This window comes from Empidonax traillii, unplaced genomic scaffold, assembly GCF_003031625.1.
Source record: "Empidonax traillii isolate 1590-97213 ecotype Southwest subspecies unplaced genomic scaffold, ASM303162v1 scaffold7:size3022706, whole genome shotgun sequence".
Taxonomy (NCBI): Eukaryota; Metazoa; Chordata; class Aves; order Passeriformes; family Tyrannidae; genus Empidonax; species Empidonax traillii.
Genome location: NW_020955200.1, coordinates 2,953,543 through 2,980,742, shown reverse-complemented (window position 1 = coordinate 2,980,742; position 27,200 = coordinate 2,953,543). Strand labels below are relative to the sequence as shown.

General features: G+C 35.5%; 1 protein-coding gene across 1 annotated transcript in view; it reads left to right on the top strand.

Annotated features, from left to right (window-relative positions):
• The window catches only part of ALDH1A1 (aldehyde dehydrogenase 1 family member A1), a 50,656-nt gene extending 27,073 nt beyond the window's left edge, over window positions 1-23,583 (top strand). The window contains exons 5-15 of the mRNA XM_027882045.1: window positions 1,060-1,200; window positions 4,288-4,417; window positions 5,461-5,522; window positions 7,421-7,549; window positions 10,057-10,170; window positions 12,286-12,388; window positions 12,926-13,110; window positions 16,188-16,352; window positions 18,227-18,384; window positions 20,753-20,827; window positions 23,015-23,583. Of these exons, the coding sequence (XP_027737846.1) occupies window positions 1,060-1,200; window positions 4,288-4,417; window positions 5,461-5,522; window positions 7,421-7,549; window positions 10,057-10,170; window positions 12,286-12,388; window positions 12,926-13,110; window positions 16,188-16,352; window positions 18,227-18,384; window positions 20,753-20,827; window positions 23,015-23,087 (1,335 nt within the window). The 3' untranslated portion in view covers window positions 23,088-23,583. The remainder of the gene's footprint in view (window positions 1-1,059; window positions 1,201-4,287; window positions 4,418-5,460; window positions 5,523-7,420; window positions 7,550-10,056; window positions 10,171-12,285; window positions 12,389-12,925; window positions 13,111-16,187; window positions 16,353-18,226; window positions 18,385-20,752; window positions 20,828-23,014) is intronic.
• Window positions 23,584-27,200: the final 3,617 nt, after the last annotated feature.

The following is a 27,200-nucleotide window of genomic DNA, read 5'->3' as shown; positions in this document are numbered from 1 at the left end:
TCAACCTTGATAGTGATTTCCCTGGAGGAGATTTTAGCAAACAGCAATACAAAAACCTTTGAAAGAAATCCTTCAAACTTTGCACACAAATTTCTCAGGGAAATGTGGCATGCACTTTTTTTTTTCTGTGAAATTTGTTTTTAATTTCTAACAAAAAAATCTAGAATAAATCTTCTTTATATGTCATTGTTTTCCTGTGTAAACTTTTACAAGAATTATGAAATATAGGAGAATTCTAAGCACTAAAAGCCTTCTCATAAGAGATTTTTAATTGTTTTGTTTTGTTTTTTTTTTAATCCTGGAACACCATTTGCACAGAATAGTTACATGTAATTTCACCATCGATTTTCCTTCCATAGTGAAAGCCAAATGATAAATAATAAAATATGCTATGAAAAACATTAATGAACTGTCAAATTAGCTGGCATATTCAAAGACAATGCTTAGACTTCAAAACATTTAGGATTAGTTTTTTAAACCAGGTGGAGTTTTTAATTTTGTTTAATTATGTTTGAAAAATAATTTCAAACACAAATTTTTCTTAAATATTCCCAAAATAAATGTATTAATTTTTCTTCCACAATAATAAATTTCTGTTTATTTTATGAAACATCCTAAAGAACAGATTTTTATAACCTGGTCTTCACAACATCACAAGATGGTTTTAGATGATGAATAATTAAACACTTAACTTGCAGATTTGGGCCTCTTTTTGTAAATAAAAGACATTTAATTGTATCATCAGTCTAATTGCTTGGTGTATGAAGAGAGTTTGAAAATTTAAATTTTAAAAATGGAGTTCCTTAATATGTTTTTATTTTAGAAACTTTAAGAACCCACCACCTGTTTCTCATACAATTGCACATTGCTGAGATAGCAACAGAAGTGTTTGAAAAAAAAAATAACCTATGTATTTAAAATTACTGTAACATTTTTAATTAGATTTGTCTTGGTTTCTCTTATTTAAACTTTATGATAAACTTCACATAATTAACAGCCAAAAAGACTGATGACAGAATCAATTATTGATTATAAAAGTTTCTTTTTTTCCCCCCACAGGAGGATGTAGACAAGGCAGTTAAAGCAGCTAGAAAGGCTTTTGAGCTTGGGTCGCCCTGGCGTACAATGGATGCTTCAGAGCGAGGAAGACTCTTGAATAAACTAGCTGACTTAGTTGAAAGAGATCGGCTGATCTTAGCTGTGAGTATGATATGTGAACAAAAAAACTAGGAAAAAAGTCCTGATTTTTATAGAAAGATGCAAGGAAGTGTGATGTGCCTATCCTTTGGAAAGTCAGGCTTTCTAAATATTAGATTTTCATCTCTACAGCAAAATGACCACAGTAAACTGGGTTGGACTATGACTTATTAACACCCCAAATCCAAAAAGTACTTGCGTATTTGATTGCTTTAAAGTGATACGTAAACTACCTACAATCACGGTAATTTGAATTGCTGATACTTAAGGACATACTAACATAGATTACATGATTAGCATTTTTTTTACGCCTAAGTCAGAACAGAGTCCTAAACTCAAATCGAAGCCTGAATCAAAGCTCAAACTCAAAACTTGGCTCAGTGCTTACAGATGATACAAGCCAAAACTGGGAGAAATTTTGAATTTTGTGCCTATATATTTCATTATCACTAGTCCTTCTTTAACTCCAGCTTGGAACTGGTAATGTGAGATAAATCTCAACCAGAACCAAAGGCATCAATGAATTCTTTAAAGGGAAGAAAAACATGGTAGGGGGAAAATGATGTCCTGTCTTGACCAAATACTGTGTATTGGCCATTTTACCACACCTAACAGCAGACACTTCAGTTGTTACACCCCCACCTATGTAGAGTGAACTAAGTCAAGAAATAACATGTAAAATAGAAATGCATTCTTGCCCTTGTTTTAAGCCCCATATATGATGCTATCATTAAGCTGATCTCTCTGTTATTTTAAGAGCATTCTGAAATTAAAATTTAGGCAGGATTGTTGTGAAGATGAATCCTGGTTTTCTGTCAACAGTGCAAACAAATTTAAAGAGAAGGAGAAGTATCATCACTCAGACTGGTTTAGCTATAGTTTGAAATATTTAACCATTAACCACACACCACACTGTTGATAAGTTCATAAAATTTAAACCTTCAAATAAGTAAAACCTGCAAAGCATCTATTGCCCATTATATGTCCTTATGACCATAGCATAGTTTCTCAGGAGAAACCTTGAGTGGCTGGAACTTACGTCCTTTACAATGCTAGATTTATTTGAGATGAGAGATACAAAATTTTAAGAGGGGTACATTTTTAATAGGCAAGTATGCCCCCTTGTCAATTAAATATTGAATAAGCTGGCATTAGTTTTTTTATTGTAAAGCCTAAGGCATTATAAACGCAGAGAGAATAAAGATATGATTTTTTTTCCACAGAAAAAAATTGAAACATTGAGTTAGTTTTTGTTCCCATTTGTCATTTTCATAATATGAAAGCATTATTTTTCTCTGAGGCCCCTCCCTCGTTTCTAATTTACTGATTTTATTTATATTTCTTACATCTTACTCACACTATAAACTATTTACCCTTTTCCATAAGATATGTTTGAATAAAGTGCTTTCTAGACTTTATCAAAGTGAAGGGAGATTTTCTTGACTCCAGCTTATCTTACCTGCAAAACTAGTACTATAGAATAACAAATAACCCTAGAGATCACTAGATCTCTAGCCCTAGAGCACACTAGGGATCAAAACAGATCCCGAAAGCTCATTGCAAAGGTATTCTCCTGTGTTCATGCATCTGACCAGGATGAAAATTACTCTGTTTCAGTGTTTTGTTTAATGATAATGTACTTCAGAGGCTCAGCAGCCCTATAGGAAAGTGACTGGAACAGTAAGTCAAAGCAGGGGACTGAAAAAGTCACTGAGAATTGTGTTTCTTATGTTTCAGTCTGTTGTGATGTTGAAAGCTAGAGGATTCATAAGTTTGAGGACAGGGAATAATTTTCTCCCATCTCCAAACAGAAAAAAACAGTGCCAGACATATTGCCTCGAATGGCAAAGGCATATCTCATTTAATCAGTTCCTCGCTGCAGAAAGCCATCAAGAATTGTTGTCTTCTCTGTTTGTTCTGTTCTCTTCCCAAGTATGATATCAGAAATGTGTCCAGTCAACTAAAACTGTAGACTTCACAGGAGCACTATTGTTGAAAAACTGTTCTTAAAGGATCAGTCTGTATATACAATCTGAAATGCTAAAGAACTCCAACAAATTTAGAAAAGAAAAATGTATTTATAAGATCTGAGTTTTTGCTACTGAATGTCATAACAGGATTGTTAAAAAAGCTGCAGGTCCTCAATTTTGGAAAACTTGGGTAAAAAAGTTTAGGAGAGTCAAAATGATGTTGACACTATTTAGGAACTGTACATGATCTTTAACTAGATGTCCCAATAATTAGGGGTATGGAAATGGCATTAATCCAAACCACACTCCTTGGATTTGGCTGGCAATTGACCCTATTTAGTGCTGGTGTCTCTGTGGGTGGAACAGAATTGTCCAACTGAAGAGTTATAGACGTTGAATGAATATTTATTTATCATTGTTGTAAAAGTGTATGTCTGCCTGGCATGGAGAATCAGGTTTAGCTTCAAATAAGACCAGCTAGATCACTCAGGTGGTAGTTAACCAATAAAAGAAAGTCTCTTCTGTGTAAATATTTATTTCTCATAGTGATTTTTTCTGCTAGGAGTTCTAATTGACTCAGATCTTTCTTTTGCTCATCAGACATTCAAGGTATTAGGGTCATATGCCATGTTATGTATATATATATATATATATATATTTAAATATATATATATATATATATATGTTAGGGTATTATATGCCATTGAATCTTCTTGCTGATATGTGAGGAACACTGCTCATTTTATTTGCATCAGTTACTTGCACAGACTCCTGATCTCTTGACCTATGCTTGCAGAATATTTAACACAAACCAGAACAGTGTAACTCACTCAGATGGGAGAAATGTTATTGGCTTTTCAGTACATTCTTACTATTACAAATTTACCACAATAATGCTATCTGCATAGCTCCAGACGAATAAACCATCATGAAAATTTCTCACTTGTAAATTGCTACCTTAAGTTTTTCAAGTAGTACCCTTCAAAGGAGAATTAATCTAAATATTTGTACTAAAGACAAAAATCCTCAACCTGAACTACCAAAATCTAAGTGACAAACTATAAGCATAAGAACCATTATCAGTATTTGATATTAACTTTTTGATTACTGTTGTCTGCAGACAATGGAAGCCATTGAAGGTGGGAAACTCTTTTCCACGGCCTACCTAATGGACTTAGGTGCCTGTATCAAATCATTACGCTACTGTGCAGGCTGGGCTGATAAAATCCATGGGCGTACCGTTCCAATGGGTGAGTAGTTTTGAGATAACAAAAGTACAGAACTGAAGGCAATGGGAGCTGTAAATAACTGACTTTCATCTAAAAGTTGCGCAACACAGAAAATATCTCAAATGGAAATTTTTTTAGATAGTTTTTAGTATAGGTTATTAAAGATTTATCATAGTTTTCAGTTTAAACATTTAGTGCAGTTCTTCGCATTTATTTCTTGTTCCATGCACTACTAACCATTATTGTTTACTGACCAACAAATTTAACCTGTATGTATACCTAAGAAATCTGGTAGTGTACTTTTGCATAGAAATGTACAGTTTATGCATGGCTACAGTAGTGAAAACCAGGTATTTGCTTAGTGAAGCTAAGACAAAGAAGTAATATTTGTTTCAGTTACTGGATAATGTACTAGGAAGAGTAAGTACTAAGAGATTGGAAGAAGAAAAGCATATTTTCCTAAAATTTCACTCCATTCCCTTTCCCATTATGCTGCTCTGTGAAAACATTGTCTCTCAAGCTACCTTCTTGGAGAAGGACAAAGAAAAGAATGGCAATAAAGAAGGAATTAAGGAAAACTGGAGTGATAAATACTTTCAACTTTTTTTGCATCACATAGATCTCTATGCTAGGCTTAATGGAACACATGTTTGTTTGAATCAAAGAGAACTTTATACTAAATGGATTTGATTTAAGCTGAGACCTAATATTAAAAAATGTCTGATATGTACCTAGGATTTAAAAGAGCACTTTCTGAAAAGAAAAAGGTGATAAAAGAAAAAAGAAATTAAGAATGCTCATTGGTGTGCTGTGCATACTACATCAAGAAGCAGGGTTATCACTGCAAAAAGTCAGTCAGACTGGCAAAAAAAACTTGGATGAAGAAAGTAGGCATTGAATCCAGATGTGCTTTATGGCTCTTTTCATAGTTAAGATATTGAAAGTATCATTTATAAGTAAAATTGTATCCAGCTAAGTTTGGTATCCAACTTTATCATCTTTCTGATTTAACTGTTTCTTACAAGTGCTTTGTCTGCATGTCTAATTATTTCTTTGTTCCATAGACGGAAACTTTTTTACATTTACAAGACACGAGCCTATTGGTGTGTGCGGCCAAATTATTCCTGTAAGTTGGAACTATTTATGTAAAACAAAAATATTCCTTGTTACAAATGGAAATGCTTTTGAAATTTTGCCTATGCAAGTACATTTGTTAAACATGACCAGAAAATTTCAGGTCTTGAAAGATAAAGACTATCCTGAGTACTCAAATTCTGCAACACAATTTTTGATGAGTCAGTCTGGTTCAACTTGTCTCCCTCCTCCCTCTATATGGAGGGAAAATAAATCTCAAAAGATTGACGGAATCACTTGAAAGATGGAATTATGTTTTGTTGGAACTGAAAGAATTAGAAACAAACGTAGAAGAGTGTAATATTTACAGCCTGTTTAAGACCTAAAATGTCTGTTCTGCTCTGTACAGCTTCCAGACAGATGGATTTTTACTTATGGCTAAGACTCATTCACCATGGTGGTGATAACAAGGAACAACACAAAGAATGTGTCCAATAAACTCCTCTTGGACATGTCTAAACTTCCTGTTTTGAAGTCACTTATTTTGAGTGAAGATTCAAAAAACTGACCTTGAAGAACTCTACTTTTCAGTTTATTTGTGAGGTTATTTATAGTTTTAGTGGATGCCTGTGAAAATAGTTGCATGCACTAGACACTCCTAATCCATGCACCTTTTTGCACATGGTAGTAGTGAGCAATCTCACCTGACCTGCCCGACAGCTTAAAGGATTCTAAAATAGTCACGTTGTCTATTAGGTTTGCTCAAATATATGAGTCCCACACGTGTTCCTGATGTCTTTCAGTTGAGCTTGAAGATTTGCTATCCCTTTAGACCACCACATTGATTTGGAGAACATTGCCAGGATATGTTTGGATCAAGTCTCTAGGAGATCTAGAAAACTGATTCTCTTAGAAGTCAGACACAAAATATTTCAAGTAAAACACTCAATTAAGATAAGCTAAAGAACTAGAAACATTAGATGTGATAATTTAAATAAAATTACATCCTGGAAGTATAAGCAGCATTTATTACAAACACTGCCTTCCTAATAAAATGTTCAAGGATTTCTTTGTGTTTCCTAATTTTCTCTTCATTGAGAAAAGAACCATCAAGTTGGAGGCTTCCACAGAAAGCAAAACTTTGAGGACTATGTGAATGTTGCAAACCACTTCTGATAGCTCACCATTTCCATTTCCTTTCACTCACACAGTCCTACTTTAATGATGAATATTTAGAAAACCCTGTAATTCCTCACTTTGTGTTATTTATGCTCCCACTATTTTTGCTGGTGGAGTGACACTCAAAGGAGACAAGGAGAGAGAAAAGGAACAGTTTGATGTATAATAGTAAGCTCTTAACAGCCTTTTTTCCCATTTTCATAAAGATGCCTTATGAGCTGAGGCTCATGGACTCACTGGTTCCCAAACTATGAGAAATATGGTTAAAGGGGCAAATAGTTTTTACCCTGGTCACATTATCCCTCACAATACAGAATATGGGGTCTAAAGCAGTCAGCTGCTCTGCAGTCTGTCTGGACTGAACACAAGTGCTGTTGAAACCTCTATGGGAAAGGGAAGGGGCAGCATTACTTGTTATTACCTTGCCAACCTTAGAAAACTGAACTGATGATGGATTTGATCATTTAAGATAGTAAAACTCCCAAATGCATCACTAATCCAACAACCTTCTGTAAGGCTGTTAGAGAAGTACACTTACTGTCTCTTGAGCTTTTAACTAATACCTTGGATCACCGGTACTAAAATATACAAAATCACTGGTCTTTGTGTTATGTGGTTTGCCAGTTGCTTTTTCAAAATGTCTTCATTCTGAAAAGAGTCCAACAAAACATTCAACCACTCAGTTGACAATTTGCCCTATTATAACAGGAAAAGCTGAGGCACTTCGGTGATGTATTAGAAATAGGATACACTTTCTCATCTGTCTTTCAGTGGAACTTCCCATTGGTTATGTTCATGTGGAAGATTGCCCCAGCCCTCTGTTGTGGAAACACAGTGGTTGTCAAACCAGCAGAACAAACTCCACTCACTGCCCTTTACATGGGATCCTTAATTAAAGAGGTAAGTCATCAACAACAAAGTTACTTGTCTTTCTCAAAAATGTAAGAGTATACTACAGCTGCAATGCCGCAGAGGTAACATGATCCAGTCTAGCCTCTGCCAGTACTTCTCATTGCACGCCTAGCCTTGCACTGAGGCATTTGCCTTACTCTAAACCAGTGAAGCCAATCTACCATACGCAAAGATACAATGAAGCCAAAGATACGCAAAAGCATGCGTATCTTTCAGCCTACTACACACATACAAAATTCCACAATAGCCATTTAGTAAACTCCATTCTTTCAAAAATATATTTGTATTACAAAAATACAGTATCTTTCATAGTCAAAAGCAAGAAAGAACTCAAGTGCAGAGTACATGGATGTGGGTGGCAAGGACTTTATAGCATGGTTATCACAGAGAAGAATCTGTTTGTACAGTTTTGTTTTGTTTTGTTTTTTTTTCGATTAAACAAAGTTTTCATCCACCTGGGTTTATTATTAACTGGGAGCTGTAAAATCGAACTAGTGACTGCTGCCAAACCTGTGAACTTTCATCACACAGAAACTGTGAGAATACACTTTGTGCACTTCAACATAAGAGTGTGTTAGTTTCTGCTATGTCTCCAGAGTTAACTATTGTGCTTAGGCCAGCAAACCCCCAAAGGGAACAGTTAAATAGTTTAACTTTCTTCTCAATAAAATCAACAAATGTAATCTAACATGTTTCAAAAGTATTCACAGATGTCAATAATCACCAGGGCAGTAACCTTGCTGAGTTTTAATGGAAATGACTTGGCACATTTTATTATGCTGCTTCAAAACAATGATTCAGCAGAGCATACTGACTGGTTATGTATTAATATTACACAGAAACTAAATGACTATCAGGGTGGACCCAAGTCCTGTTGTTATTGCATCACATAGTAAACACTATTAGATAATACTGGGGAGGAGAAAATGCATTAAAAAGTATTAGAGATACCTTCCTTATAATTTTTAACAATAAGTATCAGAAAGTATATTTCTCTGAAAAAAGTAACTTTACAGGGAAAGTAACTCAATTCTCCTATCACTCTAATGAAATATCTATTCTGATATTCTGATATCCTGAAAAGAATGCTTGTAAGTGGTAATGTGATCAGTATCCAAACAAAGTTGGAGTCAAATCCCTGACAATCACTTCAATTGCTGCTTTAGACTTGGGAAAATAGTTGAAGGTTTAATTTAACTTTCTACTTCTCAAGTGTCCACATTAAAAAAAAAAAAAAAATGTCACTTTTAGTAATCTTCACTATCACTCTTAATAGCCCTCAAAAGTCTCCCTTTCTAATATATAGTGAAGAGCTTCTAAAACAAACATGGAAATTAAATGTTCAAAGTGACACAGTGTGAATTAGTTCCATAAAATATTACCCTTCTTTCTCTACAAATTAAGCATGAAACACAATGCTAAGCAAGTGGAGGAACCTCATTGCTTCATCTGTTTCAGGGTAAATATTAATCTAAAATATTAACTGAGCATAACAAACATGGAGAGACTGTATCTGAGCATGAAATTGTAAGGAATAAAAATTGGTAGAATAAAAGTAACACTAAGGTGCTGATAACACAGGACATTAAGTTTTAGAAGCTGTAACTCATCACCTTAAATTCACCATTTTCCAATTAAAAATTGAAATTTTTGCATGTAATATCAAAGTCCATTTAATGTTTAAAAGAGACTCATTTAAGTGATAATGCAGGACATGAATCTTTTTAGTATTTTAATTTAATGTTTGCAATGCAAGTGCCATTAAGATCCCATAGCTGCTTCATAAACTGGTAAAAATCCAGCTATAGTTAACACATCTTTGGAGTTTGCCTGACAACTTACTGGAAGAAAATAGCTTATTTTGCTTATGAATGGAACATAATTATACAGGATTGATAGAAAACCAGAGATTTGTTTTGAAAAACAGGAAAAGGCTAATTGCATAAAAAACGTGCAGGATATTGGAAGTGTGCATATCTCAGGCGACCCGCTTTTTCGTGCTTGTTAGCTGATCTGCCTCTTTTTTTTGTAAACTCTCCTGCTGCCCACTCTACTTTCAACCTACATCCAGAGAAACAAGCTAAGACATTGAGTTTGAAGTACTATTTCCATAATTTTTTAAATAGAATTTTAGGTAGCAGATCGTTAATTAAATTTCACCTAGCCTGGATGCTAACATGCAGAAGTCAGTAAGCACACACATTGATTCAAACACCTTTAATGAAGCAGACATGAAAGCAAGCAGTCTTTCTTTCTTTCTTTCTTTCTGACTGAGTGAGAAAAGAAAAAAAAATTCATTTCTTTGGAAATAGCACCAAGAAACTGTAAAGGGTATAAATACTGGGCGAATGAAAACAATTGGGGGTGGGTGTAGGGCTGAAAATAAATGTATGGCTGAGAAAAGATGGCCGGAGAAGGGAAGTAAAACTGTCTGAGACATATAATTCTAGTCATTACCCTTCCCCAAATTTACCGAGTTCTTTCTTCTAATTCAGGCAGGATTTCCACCTGGAGTTGTGAACATTGTGCCAGGCTTTGGACCCACTGCTGGAGCAGCAATTTCTCACCACATGGATATAGATAAAGTAGCTTTCACAGGCTCTACAGAGGTACTATAATGAATGCAAGAAAATATAAGCAGGAAATGTGCCACTCTGATTCCCACCAATGATTTAATGTCTAACTTGTTCCATGTAATTATTTTAACTCTCTTCTTTCTTTTGACTGCTGGTTTGTTAAACAAATTCTGTTTAATGATTTGTTGGTTATTATTAACTTTAAACATATTTAAACAGTATTTGTTATTGCTGGCAAGCCCTTCAAACAAAGGTGGTCCATGGGATACACTAGGTTCTCATATACCAAGGCTATTTTAAGTCTGACACATTTAAAATAGAACATTTTCATAACATAGATTGCACTTTTTTTTTTTAAGAAGTTCTGTTCCATTTCATTTTAATAACAATAGGATGGTAGGAAGGTACCTAAGAAATCTCATTCCTGGTTTTGCGTACACTTAGGTGAGGTGATGGCTTTTTGATATTTCAGTTATACTTAGGATCATCTGCGTGGTCCTAGAAAAGTATTTGGTTATGTATTAGTTTAATAATTAAAAGGAAGGTCACTGTTAATTTTCCCTGACCTTCACCCTGAAGAGCTGTGAGTGATAGATACAATTGAAGATTTCTCGTTGCAGGCATTATATAGCTATATCCTCAATACACTTCATTATATTGTCTGTCTACTTCCATTCTAAATGAAAAAGACACCACTCCAAAGATAAATATCATTCCCTTTTGACAAGGATGAGAACACACTGAGTGCAAAAGCTATGTTTACTTTTAAAACCTTTAGTTCTGAAGTAATGGGAAAACAATCTAAACCCCAGACACATGAGCAATATCCACAGATGTTCCAAACAGCCACCAACAACTACAGTTCCCAGTGCCCCACGGCCCTCCAAAGGCAGATGGACCCAAGGATGTATTCATAGATTTTGGGGACAGTCCTCTACTGGCACTGAAATTTAGGAATGAGAAATGATGGCAGGAAGGTTGACAGTGGAAGGAAGTTTATGTGGTGTCTGCTACACACAGGAAGTTAGAGAACAAAGCCACAAGAGCTACAAGCATGTTTTCCTTCATAGTTTTTCCAGGGCTATTCATAGCAAGTAGTTCCTTAAACTATGTCACCAGTAGAAAGAAGTGGGGTAGGGGTTCTACCTCACAGTGTCCATTTCCTCCTCTTCTTTCTTTTAAGGGAGAAATTGGAACAAGAAAGTGTCCATATAGGTAATGTAGATTCTTTCATACATATTTGTCCGTCAGAGGGCTTTCCCATGTATAAAACAGAGAAATTTCAATCTAATTGGGAAACAGGCAAAGCAGAAATCAGTGTCTACTTTAGATTACAGATACATGCAAGTATCATGATGGTAACCCAAAAAGCAGCACATGTCTTTGGCAGTTAACATTGATGTTTCAGGATTTTTAGGTTTTTTTGCTTTTTGTACATTTTAATGCAGCTGTGTAGTCTGTCACACTTTAGAATAGTAGTTAACAATCACCAAATCGTTTTCCCCAATTTCATATAGAATTTTCTTAAATTTTTTAGGCTTGTTTAGGCTCCTTTCAAGGCAGGATTATAGTAAACACATTCTGCTTAAGAACATGTGGACCCCAGGCCTGAACAATAAGGTGCCATCATAGTCAAAGCAACCTTCATGCCTGGAACCTTGGAGAAGCTTCAAAGACAGCACGTGCTGTGAGGAAGAGGAAGATGAGGAATAAAGGGGTCTTAGAGCCTCCTACTCAATTTCTGGGAAGGCGTGCCAGTGGGGCAGATCTGGGGGAGGATCTGGCTGCAGATAGTTCTTAGATAGACCATAAACTGTGGAAAACTTGGACATGGATGTGCTCACTCTTGTACTCCTTGCACCAGAAGGCCTTCATTAAAAACCTGCTCTAAATCTTACCTATACTAAATTTGCCTTGTGAGTTTTTTCTCACTGATATTTAGGTAACAACATGAATGTATACAGGAGGAAACTATTCTAAGTTACCTGCACCCTGACTCTTCAATTTTTTTTTTTTTCATTTATTTGTCATTTTATTACTGGGATAGTAGATAACTGAAAATGGATGTTCACTTCTGAGGAAATCAGAGAAAGTTTTGAGGTCATTTTAACCTTTCTGAGATGAAGCTATCCTCTCCCTACCTTTTAGGTTGGCAAACTGATTAAAGAGGCAGCCGGAAAGAGCAATCTGAAGAGAGTTACCTTGGAACTTGGAGGAAAAAGTCCTAACATCATATTTGCGGATGCAGACTGTTAGTAGCAATTTTATTATATAAAATACTACTATTGAAAAGTTACTGCTCTTTTTCTTTTCTCTGTCAGTAAATTGTTTGAACCTTTCCACTGAGGGAGTAATTTTTAATGTTTTCTGGTTATGCCACAGTTTTAAGTTAGATTGCCACCAAAACCTGATAGCTCCTGAATAAATATGGACCTCTGACAACCTGTCCATCCTTAGTGTAATGATCATCCTAATGCAATATGAATGCAGAACCAAAAGCAGATTAATACAGGTTTATTAAATTTCTAGGTGAATACTATTCCTGCTACTGCTAACACGGCAAATAATGTTGGATCTACATTTCATATGGAACAGCTTAATGTGTGTTTAACTAGATGTATGATGTTGCTTGATAAGAGTACTTTGGACATAAGTACATGGTTTAAAGGACCATAAAAATACAAAGGAAAAAAAAAACGGAAGTGAGATGTAGTGACAAATGTTAGTAAAGAATGTATGATGTGAGAATTTGTGTTTATGATCTGAAGAACTATGCATTTCTTTGCAGTGGACGCCGCCGTGGAATTTGCACATATTGGTGTGTTCTATCACCAGGGACAGTGTTGTATAGCAGGATCTAGGATTTTTGTGGAAGAGCCTATTTATGATGAGTTTGTTCGCCGAAGCATTGAAAGAGCAAAGAAGTATACTCTTGGGAATCCTCTGTTGCCTGGCGTACAGCAAGGTCCTCAAGTAAGTAATGTTACATGTTTCCAGCATAGCTATGTCACAACATCACAATTTAATATTACATATAAACCTATTGTTGTAGTACTTTCAATGCTAAATACAGTTTTCCAGTGGTTAGTCTAGAGAACAAGGAAGAAGAAACCAGAGAGACTGTTGTTTACAACACTGTCATAAACCAAACAGTGAGGTCTCCCTCTCTTTTCTAGTTCCTTTACCAGTGAGGGGAACAATTACAAAAAATTTAAGTGCTTTGAGAAACTTCCAAAGCAACAGCTGTAATTGCATTACTACCACCCATGTCATGTTAGAGATTGCTAACTATATATTCAAATAGTGCCACTGAAAGTGATGAACTTGAGGAAGTAAGACTTTTAGTGTCTTTTCCCCTTTTTCAAGGTGCTAGACCTTCATTTTGCCACTCTCGGTTTTAGAATAGTGCACAATTTAAATATAACATTTTATTGTTTTTTCCTGCTTTTGTTAAAAGGTTATGCCAATAGCTTCCCCATCAAATGAATGCTAAAATGCAACAGTAATAAGTATGGTTATCATGATGCTGTGAATTCAATGGATCACATCAGACTATTGTTAAATAAGTTTTCATCTAGTCTTAGTCCCATATCAGCTTATACTACAGGAAATATACTTTATTGGTAGAGCTATTATGTGCACATCTAATTGTCACAGAACAAAAGAACTGTTTTAGAGAAAGTAAAAGTTGGAGACAAAGCAATGCCAATGCATTTGATAGTGTAACATGTTCTTCATTGGTTATCATGGTCATTTTATGTAATAAAATACACCAAGTAAATTGGAAAAAAACATTTCAAGCCACATAAGATTTGGGAAATTTAAAAATATTAGGGAAGGATGTTATTTTATTTTCCTGCAATGTGTTTGGATACAAGATAACATATTCATCTGAATAAATTTTAAAAGTCAAAGGGTAAGAATGTTCAAACAAGTAAACTCCAGTTGTCTGGTAAAGTACAGTTAATATAAAATTAACAGAAATCTTCTATCAGGTTATTGTGGCTTTACTGAGTTTGAAATTCATGCTAACAATTTGAATGAGAGATGTAAGTAAACTTCTACAAAAAAAATAAGGAAGGTTAAATACAAAAAAGCAATAACGAAAATATTTTAAAGAGCCTAAAGATGTTTTTCTCCTCTAGTCTCGTCATTTGCCATTATTGACTTATTTTTCTCTTAGCAAGCTTTAGCAGAAACTTAACGATTTTACAGATTAACGAAGTTACTTCTTTTAGAACTGGTATGATCCCATTTAATGGAAACTGTAACCATGTGGTTTGGGTGCGTTTTCTTTTGTGGTAATTATGTTAAATATCTCTATTTGTCTTCAAATTCCTTGTGCTTTGACTAATGGTTTCTAGAAACAAAACCTGATAGACTGTATCAGGCCTATTCTCTGTGATCTCTTGCCATAGAGAAAAAGACATACTTGTCCAGGTCATAGGCCCTCTGGGGCACCACCCCTCTTAAATGGCAAGTTTGGGTAACACTGCATGGTGGATATCAAAGAAGAGTCAAAAGCCCTATTGGAATTCAAAAGATCTTATATATGCATTATTAAGAAAAATAATGATGATAATAACAAAGGAAGGACTGACAACAATATCAACTGTATTATATAAACCTCATTTTCTCTTCAAGATATTTATGTGACCACCAAGGTAGCATATGTCTTCAGCATCCAGTAAGGCAAACATTTCTTTGAAAGTAAAATGACAAAGGGAGTGCAGGGAACTAAAAATCATATTCTTATAAATTCATATTGTTATAGCTGTAAACTTTCATCACATCTTTATTTAAATACCTGTTGAGTTCTAATATGTGCCCAGAATTCCCCAGAACATTTGAAAATATTGTTGTGTTCTAAGACCATAGCAAAACTTATTGCTCAAACTGAAATTCAACATTTTTATTGCACAAATAAGAGAATAAGATACACACTTACTCTGCTCTGTTGGCTGATGAGTATGATCACGGGGAAGAATATTCTGCGCTAGAATCACCCTGGAAGTAATCTCAGTATCTTCACGCGCTAGTACTTGAAGGACTGAAATCTGAATAGTGAAAGAAAGAATTATGAAAATGGAGCAAAGAAAGGAAAAAAACCACAAGTGAACAAAACAAAACCAAAAAAAACCCCAGAACATCAGAGGCCTTTACCAAACAAGCTTAATTTGAGATTTTTTTGACATACACGTTATCTTGTGCACAACTTCCCTTCAGACCTGAAGGGTGATTGGTTGATTTGGACCTTAGATGAGAGAAAACAACGTGTAACGTGTTTCCAGTCACCATTTACACTATTTGCTTTTATCCATTTTGTCACTGAAAACCGGAAGGAGTTAGAGAAATATAAGCATGTGTTGTACTGTCACCATAAACTTCTTTTCCAGACAAAGACCATGCATTTTGCCAAACTATAGAACCAAACTGCAATATACTTGGCATATATTGAATTTGTTGGTAAGCCTGAGTTAGTGGAAGGGCAAGAGATAGGCTTCATATTGTAAACAATTTTTCATCTATGTTTCTCAAATGACAAGTGTATATGTCTTTATTCCACTAATAAATGAGAATGAACTTAAAAAAACACATTGAATTTAAATCCTATTTTATTGCTGTTTTTTAACTTCCTCTAATATTTTAGGAAAGTAGTATGGCCAATCCACCAGACCTGATGAAGTACAGGAGGGTTTTGCTGACTACGTCAAGCCTTCCATTATTTTTTCAGGGTAAAGCCCAGCAATTTTTGTTCTGATGAACCATTTGTGGCTGGCAAGAGTACTGAGAAGTATAAGACACATTAATTTTGTCCCTCTACACCTGATTCTCCTATGTCAACATTTCTGATTATTTGTCTATTTGAGAAAAGCCTAAAAAGTTTTGAGAAGTTAATGACAAGAATGTTATCAGTGCTCTCTACCTGTTCGACTTCAACACACGTAACTGAACAAAACTGGAACATTGTCAGGTTCAGATTAGTGAGTTAGAAGACCTACTATTATCAGTGTGTACTGTTTTCATCCCTGAAATATGTTTTCATTTAGATTGACAAGGAGCAGTTTAAAAAAATCCTGGAGCTAATCGAGAGTGGGAAAAAAGAAGGAGCCAAATTGGAATGTGGCGGAGGTCCATGGGGAGACAAGGGTTACTTCATCCAGCCCACAGTTTTTTCTAATGTTACGGATGATATGCGCATTGCCAAAGAAGAGGTAAATAAATTTTTAGCCATCTGTTCTCTCACTGAAGGTTGTCTGTTTAAATGTCTGTACAAAATACTCATCTAGAAGGTCGAGCAATGACATAAAAATGCTCTCAATAAGTCTTTTGTTCCATCTTGGTGGTGCTTAAAGCACCTTTGTTGGTTTCTGATGCCCATTTCACCAACTTGGTCATGGTGAGAGAGAGGAGTATAAGCCTGGTCTGCCTACAAAGTCTCCCATTTAGGCTAGAAGCGGAAAAATGCTGAGGTTTGGAATATTTTCATCTGCCCATACTGTCCATGTCTCACATACCAGCATCACAGTGACCAGTAAGAGAGAAGCAAACAGTGGAGGCACAGGTTGTGAACAATTTGCATTGCCTAGGGAGCTACTTAATTTTGCGTTTGGACATAATATGCACCAGGTAGCTATTTTGCCATATGAGAAACTAGTTGATTTTTGCTTCAACATTTATTTTGTTGGTGGCAATTACTGTAAATCAGAGTTTTGCCTCTGTGCAGTTATTTAATTTAGATCAGTTTGCAAATGTGTCTACACATGATTGAAAAATCTTTTACTGACCCAACCAAGGTGACAGTGCCAGGGCATCAGTGAAAGTCTGCAAGGAACAGTAGAGCTGCTATGTCAGCTAGTTCTCTAAACACAGCCTCAAAGTCCAGTCATGATCTTTTCTCTGTGTTTTTTTTATATTCATCTTGATTAATAACTGCTGCAATTGGGCTGCAATTGGTGTCCATTACACTTCTTCATAAAAAAAGCTCCTTCAAAATCCTCCTAACTGTTACTTTACAAAGCCAGCAATACTGCTGATGCAGTCTGATGAACATACCTAGTACATCCACCAAGCGTCAACAGCCCTAGTTAAAATGACCACAACATCTAGAGTTGTGACAAGGGGAGAGCTGTAAAACAGAAGAGAGCTCTATGAGACAGAATTTGGATTGTTTCTGCCATTCTAGGAATCAGGTAGGAAACCACACAGAGTTATGGTTTTTTTTGCTGCTCTCTTAGTTTCTCTTTGGTCAGCAGTAAAACAACTACTTCTCACATTATTTTAAGTGTAATGAACAATGAAACTCTAGAAAGGCAAGGCAATTTAAAGAATATCCAACTTTTGAAGCTCAGCGTTTAAATAAGGGTAATGTTCAGTGGTTTTCTGATCTGTGTAAATCAACTCTTGCAACATTAGTTAGAAACTAACCCTAAAACTCAGCCAGGTAGAAAGCTCACAATCTGTGGGAATAGAAGTAAATGGATGTAGTAAAGCCCCCTAACACTACACAGTCTTGGCATTTTGAGGTGGGCATGGGCACCTCTGGCTCAGAACACTGAGTAATGGTATCAGGAAAGCAGAATCTGAAGGACTATTATCTCACCTAACACCCATATGGAAAGTGGAATTAGTTGTTCCACTTGGAGTACATTTTCAGTTGTGCAGCTACCTACAGAGATAAAAGTTTAACAGAAAATTTAGGTGAAGAAAAAATTGAATGTCTTTCTCTGCTTTAAAACTAGAGTTTGCCAAAAAAATACCCAAGTGTTTGTTGTATAGATATGTAGCACAGTGTGACACCATGTTAACTCCCTTTATGGCGGGAGTCTTTTAATCTTTATTATTGGTTTTTCTAATTTATTTATTGATTGTTTTAATAATCACTTTATGATAGGCTATCTTGATTTAAATCATATTTCAGCAATCTTTATGTGAATTTATAATATTTTTTAGAAATCTTTCCTGAAATGTACAGTCTTTGCAGAATGAATTCAGGAATAAAACCATCTAATAGATGTAAATTTAATTAATTACTTAAAATCGTAAGTTATTCTAGTCTACTTTATAAGTTTACATATGTTTGATACAGATATTTGGACCTGTTCAACAAATCATGAAGTTTAAAACTATAGATGAAGTTATCAAGCGAGCAAATAATACTACATATGGCTTAGCAGCAGCAGTTTTTACCAAAGACATTGATAAAGCACTGACGTTTGCAGCTGCTCTTCAGGCTGGAACAGTATGGTAAGTCATATTTTTTTTAATTCTTTGTTTAGATCAAGGTGTCAGTGGCACTAATTGTAGGACATTTTCCTTTTTTTGGGTAGTATATTTCTATATTTATTCCTTGTCATCTTTGTAGAGGTGGATCATTGTCATCCTCCTCTGTATCTCCTCCCCTCACCTTTCTGTACTTAATCATAGAATCATCATAGAATCAGCCTGGTTGGAATAGACCTCTGAGATCAAGTCCAACGCTTGATCCACTACCGCCACGGTTACTAGACCATGGCACTAAGTGCCACATCCAGTATCATCTTAAAAATCTTCAGGGATGGAGAATCTACCACTTCTCAGGGCAGCTCATTCCAATGCCTGATTACCCTCTCTGTAAAGGATTTCTTCCTAATATTGTAATGCTTTCCCTTAATGCTTCTTAGCCTCTCTACCTCTTCCTTGAGCTCTGCCATCAAGCACAGCAAATCATTCACATGCTCACATTGTACACAGAGGCCACTCACACCGCCCTCTGGTATTAACGCCAGGCTCAAACACTCTGCACAACTATTATATATATGTGCTATTAAATAATTACATCTTGAAAGTCTTCACACAACTGGCCTGTAAATTTAGTCTTAAAAATGAAATTGACTTGCTAAAAAGGAAAGGAAACAAACAAACAAACAATCAAATGCAGCGCGTGCACCTCCTTCCTTTACCTTCAGGAACTGGGGATAGCCCAATAGAGAGCATGGAAAGGAAGGAGGCAAAGGTGGTGAAGGACCTTGAGGCAAAGCCATATAAGGAACGGCTGGGGTCACTTGATCTGTGCAGCCTGGAAGAGACAGAGGGTGACCTCATTGCAGTCTACAGCTTCCTCATGGAGGAAGAGGAGGGGCAGGCACTGATCTCTTCTCTGTGGTAACCACCGACAGACCCAAAGGAATGCCCTGAAGTTATGCCAGGGGAGATTTAGATTGGATATTAGAAAAAAGTTCTTCACCCAGAGGATGGTTGGGCACTGGAATAGGCTTTCTGGGGAACTGGTAACAACACCAAGTCTGCAAAAGTTCAAAAAGTGTTCGAGCGATGTTCTCAGGTGCATGATATGACTTTCGGGGATGGTTCCGTGCAGGGCCAGGAGTTGGACTCGATGATCCTTGTGGGTCCCTTCCAACTCAGCATATTCTGTGATTCTATGATTCTGTGAATACATAATTTATGAGGATCATTTTCAGCATTGTGTAAAGACATTAGTTATCTGAAGTTCTGTGGCCATTAGCCTGGACAGAACATCCATCTCTTATGGAATAAAATGATAAAAGGAGATTGAACACAGGAAGGAAACACAAGCTGAGGGAGAACTACTACAAGGCCAACTGTTTCCAGCAATGGAAAAGAAGAGGCAAACTACACAGAGCTGGAAAATAAAAGGATAAGAGACACAAGAGTGAAAGCTTGGAGGCATAGCAGACTGAATCTAGAGACTATGACTGATAAAAGCCTGCTTTTCCCTACAATTATTTCAATGCATCAGACGGAGAACAACTGATTTTACTTGAATGCAAAACCTGTGTCCAATTTACATTTTATCTGAAAGCATTTGCAACCAGTAAAAATTCCTGCCCAGGTCCTGTGACCTAGAAACATATACTTTCTAAAAATAAGTTAACGGTTTTGACTTAGGAGTTGTTATTCTTTATATGGAAGAAAGTTTTGAATAGAAGTAGAATCTTTGGGTTTTGCTCTTACATGATTGGTGGTCTAAGAATCCTTAACTATGAACAGAATCTCTTTTGTTGAAACCAGCAGACTGGCAGGAGAAGATATTATAAAATATGAAAGTAGAGAATATTTGATTTGACAAGGTTGTAAGACAAAAAGAGCTTCTCAGCCAGGAAGCAGGATGCACATTATGCCAAAATTCTTCATACTTACAAATTGCCCTGTGAAATTCCTTTCTTATTCATTGTGTCTTTGTTCTCAACTACAATACAGAATATGGTTTAACTGAGTAGAATCAAACAAATCTTCCTAAACTTATACTGAAGCTATCCTGACTTAATAAGAAGTGGACCTACAGAAGACTTAGCTGTGGCTAGTCTTTTGTTTGAGAGCTGATGTATGAGTTAGGAGTTTTACTATCAGAGAAAGGTGTGATAGTCACTCTGCTTGAAGACCCTTCATGAGTATTACCCTGATTATAACTGTAGTTGGTTTTAATGCTTCATTTCTCTGAACCTTAAACTACACTTATTTTTGCCAATATATTACTTAGTTCTAGTTTGTGATTATCACCATAGGTTTCTTACAGTTGACAGAAAAACATTGATTTTTCAGAAGTGAAAAGAGTTTCTTCACACTATCAAAAGTAATTTTTCTGTTCTTTCAGGGTTAATTGTTATAGTGCAGTGTCTGCTCAGTGTCCTTTTGGAGGTTTTAAGATGTCAGGAAATGGACGAGAAATGTAAGTAAATACTTTTTAAAATGTGGATTCACAGGAAATGCAAAATTAAATTCCAAACCCCAACTTTAAACATGCATAAATTTGATGTCCAGTTTCAGATATTGTCCCATTAAACTAGTGTTTAGAGGCTTCATGTTGTCAGAGGCAATGTCAACCAAACAATTCCTCCACAAATAAGAAAATTGCTAAGATACATTCTTTTTCAAAATTACTGGTTTTAGAAGCTTGCAATCTACTGATAAACTAAATTGACCACTTTGGTTTTGATTTACAGTTTTTGCATGTATAGAGAAATGTCATTTTTGAAGATATATATATGTGTGTAGTTTGTGATATCCCCTTCAAATGTTAGGTTTTGGAAAAGAAGAGACTTTTCAAAATCCTACATTTAAAAAAGAATTAGCAGGTAAAGTCTTGTGACAACAATGTTTTTACAGTACATGCCAGCTGTACACGCCAGGTCAAAAGTTATGATGAAAACAGTCCTCTGTAGTCTTTGGACCTTTGTTTTTTTCCCAAACTAGAAGTGGAGCATTATACAAAAATTATAAATAAACAAATTTTTTCAAACTTCTAAGTTTTAGTCCAGTTTCCACTTGAATCGTGTCCTTTCTTACCTTTATTTGTTGTTTGTTAAAAATGTCACATATATAGGAACAACAAATTATTTTTAAAGCAATAAGTACAAATAAATACTTGTAAGCTTTCCTTTTTATTAAGACAAATGCATAAAAAATTTAATGAATCATAGAAGTAATTAAAAAATGTACATGTAGGTGAGGGGTTTCAGAGCTTCTTCTTACGCATTTTTTTAAGAGATAAAAACTAGTATTTTCATACTTATTCATCACTGGACACAATCTGCTCCTTATGGCAAAGCTCCCACTAGCTTCATAGGAAATGGACTCAAGTCAATGCTGAGAGTTTTAGAAAACTGCAAAATGGAAAAACCCAATAATTTAGACCATTATTATCAAATACTATATCAAATACAAATTATCATGCAAATGTTTTGTATTTGGTGGTAGCAAAAATTGGATTTAATCAATTCTGAATTACAGTCTTCAGCAGAAATATTTTTGTGATTTATTTGCTGGAAATAACAGAAAAACAATAAGAGACTATAAAAACTATTTTCTATAACAGTGCATTTGGAAGGAGTCACGCTGTTGTACAGATGAAGATTTTTAGTTCAAAGTCACAGTTATCAGACCAGTAAAAATATTCCTGCTAAAGGACAAGGATAGATCACCAGATAGATGTCTATTTGGGAAAAAAAAAATTGTAAATAAACAGCAATCAATTTTTTGGAGAGGCAGAAATATGTGTCAAACAGCTGCACTCAAATAATTAAGAAATCATAATGCCAAGCCACTGACTTCCTTGAACCCAAGAAATAAATTCCGTGTATAATTCTTGGAATGATAATACCATTATGAATTAAACTACCGAATGTCACATACTAACAGAATGCCTCTTCAAAAATAAAGGGAATCAGTAAAAATAATCCCCCAGTAAAAGGGTCCTGACCAGAGGTTTCTCTTTTGCTTATATATCTATCTAGTAACATGGCAGTGAGAACGGTGGAACGTTATACTTGTTCTGTAAAGCAATTAGTCATGTCTAAATAGTTTGTCTGTGTCAGAAGTCAAATATCTAGGCACATAAACAAGCTTCAACTCACCACTGAAAAAGTAAAGTTAAATCATGCTAGTAACATGTCAAATATTAAAGTTTTTTTAATTGTCTGAGAGTTTCCATCATGGATTAATTATGTCCCTATTTACTTGAGATGAAGTGTCAATTCTTTAAAGCTGGAGAAAATTCTTGGCATCAGAAGAAAACCTTTACCACCTTTGCAAATAACTTGTTGAGCATGCTTGTGAAGATCTAACATGTTCCTGATTTGCTGCACAGAAATCCAATTTAGAAATACTCTAGATTAAATGCCATTCTTTTGCACAGATGTAAAATTGCTGTCTCTCCCACTTTTCTCAGGAAACTGTTGCTGTAGCTTTTCAAAAGGTTTTCAGCAACAGACTAGCAGCACAGCTGTCTTCCAAATAGGTCCAGTGTACTTCTTACATAAATGGCCAATTACACAACATCACTGAAAATTCCCATCCAGAACAAAACTCATATAAAAAGCATTAGCATAAATATTGCTCTTGGTTCTCTTTTATCTAGGGGAGAATATGGACTCCATGAATACACAGAAGTTAAGACTGTCACAATCAAAATCCCACAAAAGAACTCGTAATGCTTCTTGAGATGCAGAATCTAACAGCTTCAAATGAATCTGAAAAGACTATCTGAATTCTTAAATGTTTTATTGTTCAAATGATTCATTACCCTTTTTGCTTTCTGACTGTATAAGAGGTACTTGCTTGCATTAGCAATATATGGAATAATGTAGAAAAATTTAATTTGGTAATTGTGATAAGGAAACTTTAATGTCTGCTACATAGCTAACTAATTTTAAAAATTCATGTTCAGAAAGATCTACTCCTATTTTCAGTTGAGGCTCTCCCTCGTGCTATGAAAATTTTCCTTTTCTGATATATTCTACAGGTACAGTTTGAATTTTTGTGGTCTTCTAAATGTTAGGTGGCAAGCTCTCTTTGCAACATTTTCTGTTCTTTGTGGCCTGAACAAAAGCACTTATGAGTAGTTAGCAGATAGATACTTTTCTGTATCTTTCTGCAGATATATTTCTTAAACTATTAAATTTGTTCATCATGCTACACAAATGTAACCTGTATAATGTTAAAAAAATATTAAAATTCACCTACAAAACCTACTACTTCTCTTTTCATTAGTTTTTTCTACTATACCAGTTTACCCTTTAGCTCTGTGTAACACAGAGGCACCACTGGTGTGTTCAGCTCATCAGAATTATATCTGCTATATGGAGACTAAGGTCCCTAATATTTTGTCAGTATTATAATTGGAAGAATATGAACCCAGAGAACACTAAGCTAGAAGGCACACACTTGGCCTAGGTCTGGTATGATCCAACATCTAACAACCATTCATCTCTTAAAAGCATACTAGGGTTAGTCTGAAGACATTCCCCTCTGAATGTGCTCTGTGGGGGTGGTTGGTTCTCTCGCCTTCACAGCATCCTTTGGCTGCACAGGACTGCAAATCCTGTCCTAGTTATGCTGCCTGCAACTGCAAGCCCAAGCAAAAAATGACTGAAATGTAATACAAGGAAAGGGACAACCCAGCATAACAGAGGAATATAGAAGAAGGACCAACTCAACCTTTGCATGCATATATACATTCTGTTTAGAATGTCTAAACTATTTTAATGGTATTTTCAGCAACATTGTAAAGATATGGTTTAATTCTCTTTGACAGTCTTGACAGGTAAAAGAAAGTTTACAATGGTCTTGTTTTTCAATTTTGATTGAACATCTAGTAGGCACTTTTAAGTTCCCGTTTTTTCAAATGCCTTGAGATTTGGTTCAATCTGATGACACATTGAAGCTGTTCACAAGAGATGCCAGTGTAAAGAGATACATCCTTTGGCATCCCTTAAAACAGCACATGAGTTTGCAGTGCATGACAGTGCCCAAGCCAGAAAAAAATCAGAGTACAGTCCCACTTGTTTCTCAGCTGCCAGTTTATTGACTCAGAGTCAAGATCAGGATGGGATTTCTCTCCACAGTGCACACACTATTAGTAATAGCACAATCTCTCTGTGAGTTCAAGAATTGTCCTTTCAAAATTAAGCATCTTTGTAACTATGTTCATAGTATTAAAGCCTCCATCTGACAGTGAAATATCTGCTATATGTCTTTCTTTGGATTACATCTGCACATGGTTATAATGACTTGTGATCCGGACAGTAATACATGAAGACTTAAGCTCTGCAGGCATTACACAGGTAATTAAGAAGGCCCTTTCTTTCTTGGCTTTAATCACTATTACATTACTCCAGCTACGTGCCAAAACAGTACCACTGAAATTTACTGGGATGAACCATAAGAGTATTTGTTGATCTTTTTATGAGTATTGCTTGAAGTGTTAGTTAAGTTGTAGTCAGTATTTCACAGAGAAAGAATTTTAATAAGAGAAATTAATTTGTTCCACAGCCTTTCAATGTCTCTGAAAATGGACTACTAATAGCAGCAGCAGTTACTACTATGTCTGTATTGAAACAATTACATTTTTTCATTAGTTCTTGAAGGCAGTGGTTGACTAGGCAAATAATGTAGAGGAAAATTCCCACAGATTTAAGTGGGACTATTTTTTTTCTAGTGAAAATCCCTTTAACACTATGGAAGACACAACTTTAATCTTCATGAAAGTAAGATGAAGGAGAAGATATTGCAGTCTTATCAGAAAATTGTCTGTTTCAAGGAATTTTATACTATATAAAGAAGCAATTCCTAGAAACTTGAAGTCCTTAAAGTCATTGTCTTGCCATCGGTGAGGTGATCCCTGCCCCCTCCTCTACCTCAACACAGTATTTTTTTTAAAAAAAGAGGGGAAGCTTTTGAATAGCAACAGAAGGATAGAGAAACCCTTAGGCTATGTCAGTCAAAATAGTGAAGTTGTAAGGAATTCTCATTCTGTCTCAAGAAAGAAAATTACTTATAATCCTTGACTACTAGATATCCAGGTCTTAAGACAGACAAGAGAATATATGGAGAAAATATTCAGAGAAAAGAAAGCATCTGGCTTGGATAAAGAGCACAAATTCCCTGATGAAGTAGGTTTTAGGGAAGAATTTGAAAAGATGTGAGAACTTGGCAACCAAAAGGATTTTGGGGAAGCAGGATAGGCTATTCCTAAAAGGGAGAAAGGAAGGGAGCAGTAACAGAAGTACAAGGAGTCTGACAAGGAATGAAAGCAAAGCTAAGGATCACCTTGAGATTCTGACAGATCTCACTGTAAAAGCTCATTATAATTTTGTAAGATTTAACATGAAGGACTTTAATAGATGAACTGTGCTTCTCAAGCCCCTTTATCATATATTTGCTATCAGATTGGTTTTGAACTGCCTGATCCTTCTGCTCTCCATCTTGTCATTCAAGTCATGCTCCAGTTCTCTTGGTGTTAGTTTTGTCTTCCAAATGAGATTTAAATAACTCCTTATTAGGAAAAGTCCACTTTAAACTAAAGTAGCAAAAAAAGAGTCTTTGAAAATTTGGAAATAATAGTTTTCTGTGAACCTAGTAGAAGGTCCTAAGGAATGAATTATAACCCTTATGGTGACAGAAAAACAGAATCTTGATGAATACAGTGCTCTGGAAACAAAAGTAAAAGATCTGGAAGCACAACATAAACTGACTCAGTCAATGAAATATTGCAGGAAAAATTGGACAGGCATAATGAACTCATAAACAGAACTGAGTATTGGGTGATTTAACTGCTGGAAATTCACCTTGTGAAGCAATCCTCAAAGAGCAGCAACAGAGAGGATACATACACAGTATAATAAATTGTCCATGCAAGAGGAAGACCATAGCTGCTTTTACACATTATTAGGAGGCAATGTAGTGAGATTTGGCAGAAGTATTAACCAAAATACCATAAAGTTGTCCTCATTTATCAATGGAAGCAGAATATAAGTATCAACTCTCCCAAGAAAAATTATTATTACTGAGGATTTTTTAGAAGTAAGCAAGCTAGAATAGACAGCAGCAATGAGAGGGTTTGTTGTGTTGTTTTAATTTTTATTCTCAAACTGCTTATAGTTCCATGTGGGATATAATATTACAAATAAATAAAAAATTGACAATCACAAACTATCAATATGACCAATCCAAGATGTCTTTGGACATAAAGAGCAATATGACAAATCCTGACAAGCATTTCAAGTTGTTGAATGACACACTGTACCTGGCCACCATCCTTTCACCGTCAGAACAGAAAAATTCCTTATTTTTCATGTACCTTATGAGTACCTTTTCATGTACTATTATGCAGCTTTGGTAATACAGCATGATCCATATGGCACAAATCCTGCTGTTGCAAATGAAACAATGATCTTTGATTATGAAACCTTGAGAAATGGTACAAACTGTCCAGGCCCTACCTATGGGATCCTAGCATATTGATAATTCTGGTAATATGGATTCTACATTCATTCTGAACTCCCTATTACATGTAGTGATTATGCTTACGACTGAGGAGTACACTGTGGAGACAGCAAGAATGAGACTTGCAAAATTAGAGCAACACTGGAGGTATATTGCCCTTGGAAGACAAAATTGTCTGAGTGGCAAATAAGTGAATCAAGCAACACTGTCCACAATTACCTATATCAAAAATCAAGAAAAACATTGCAGGAATGTGACAAATGAAAAGTGTCATGTGAACATTGTATTTGGAGTTTAAATATGTCCCATGCACAGACACA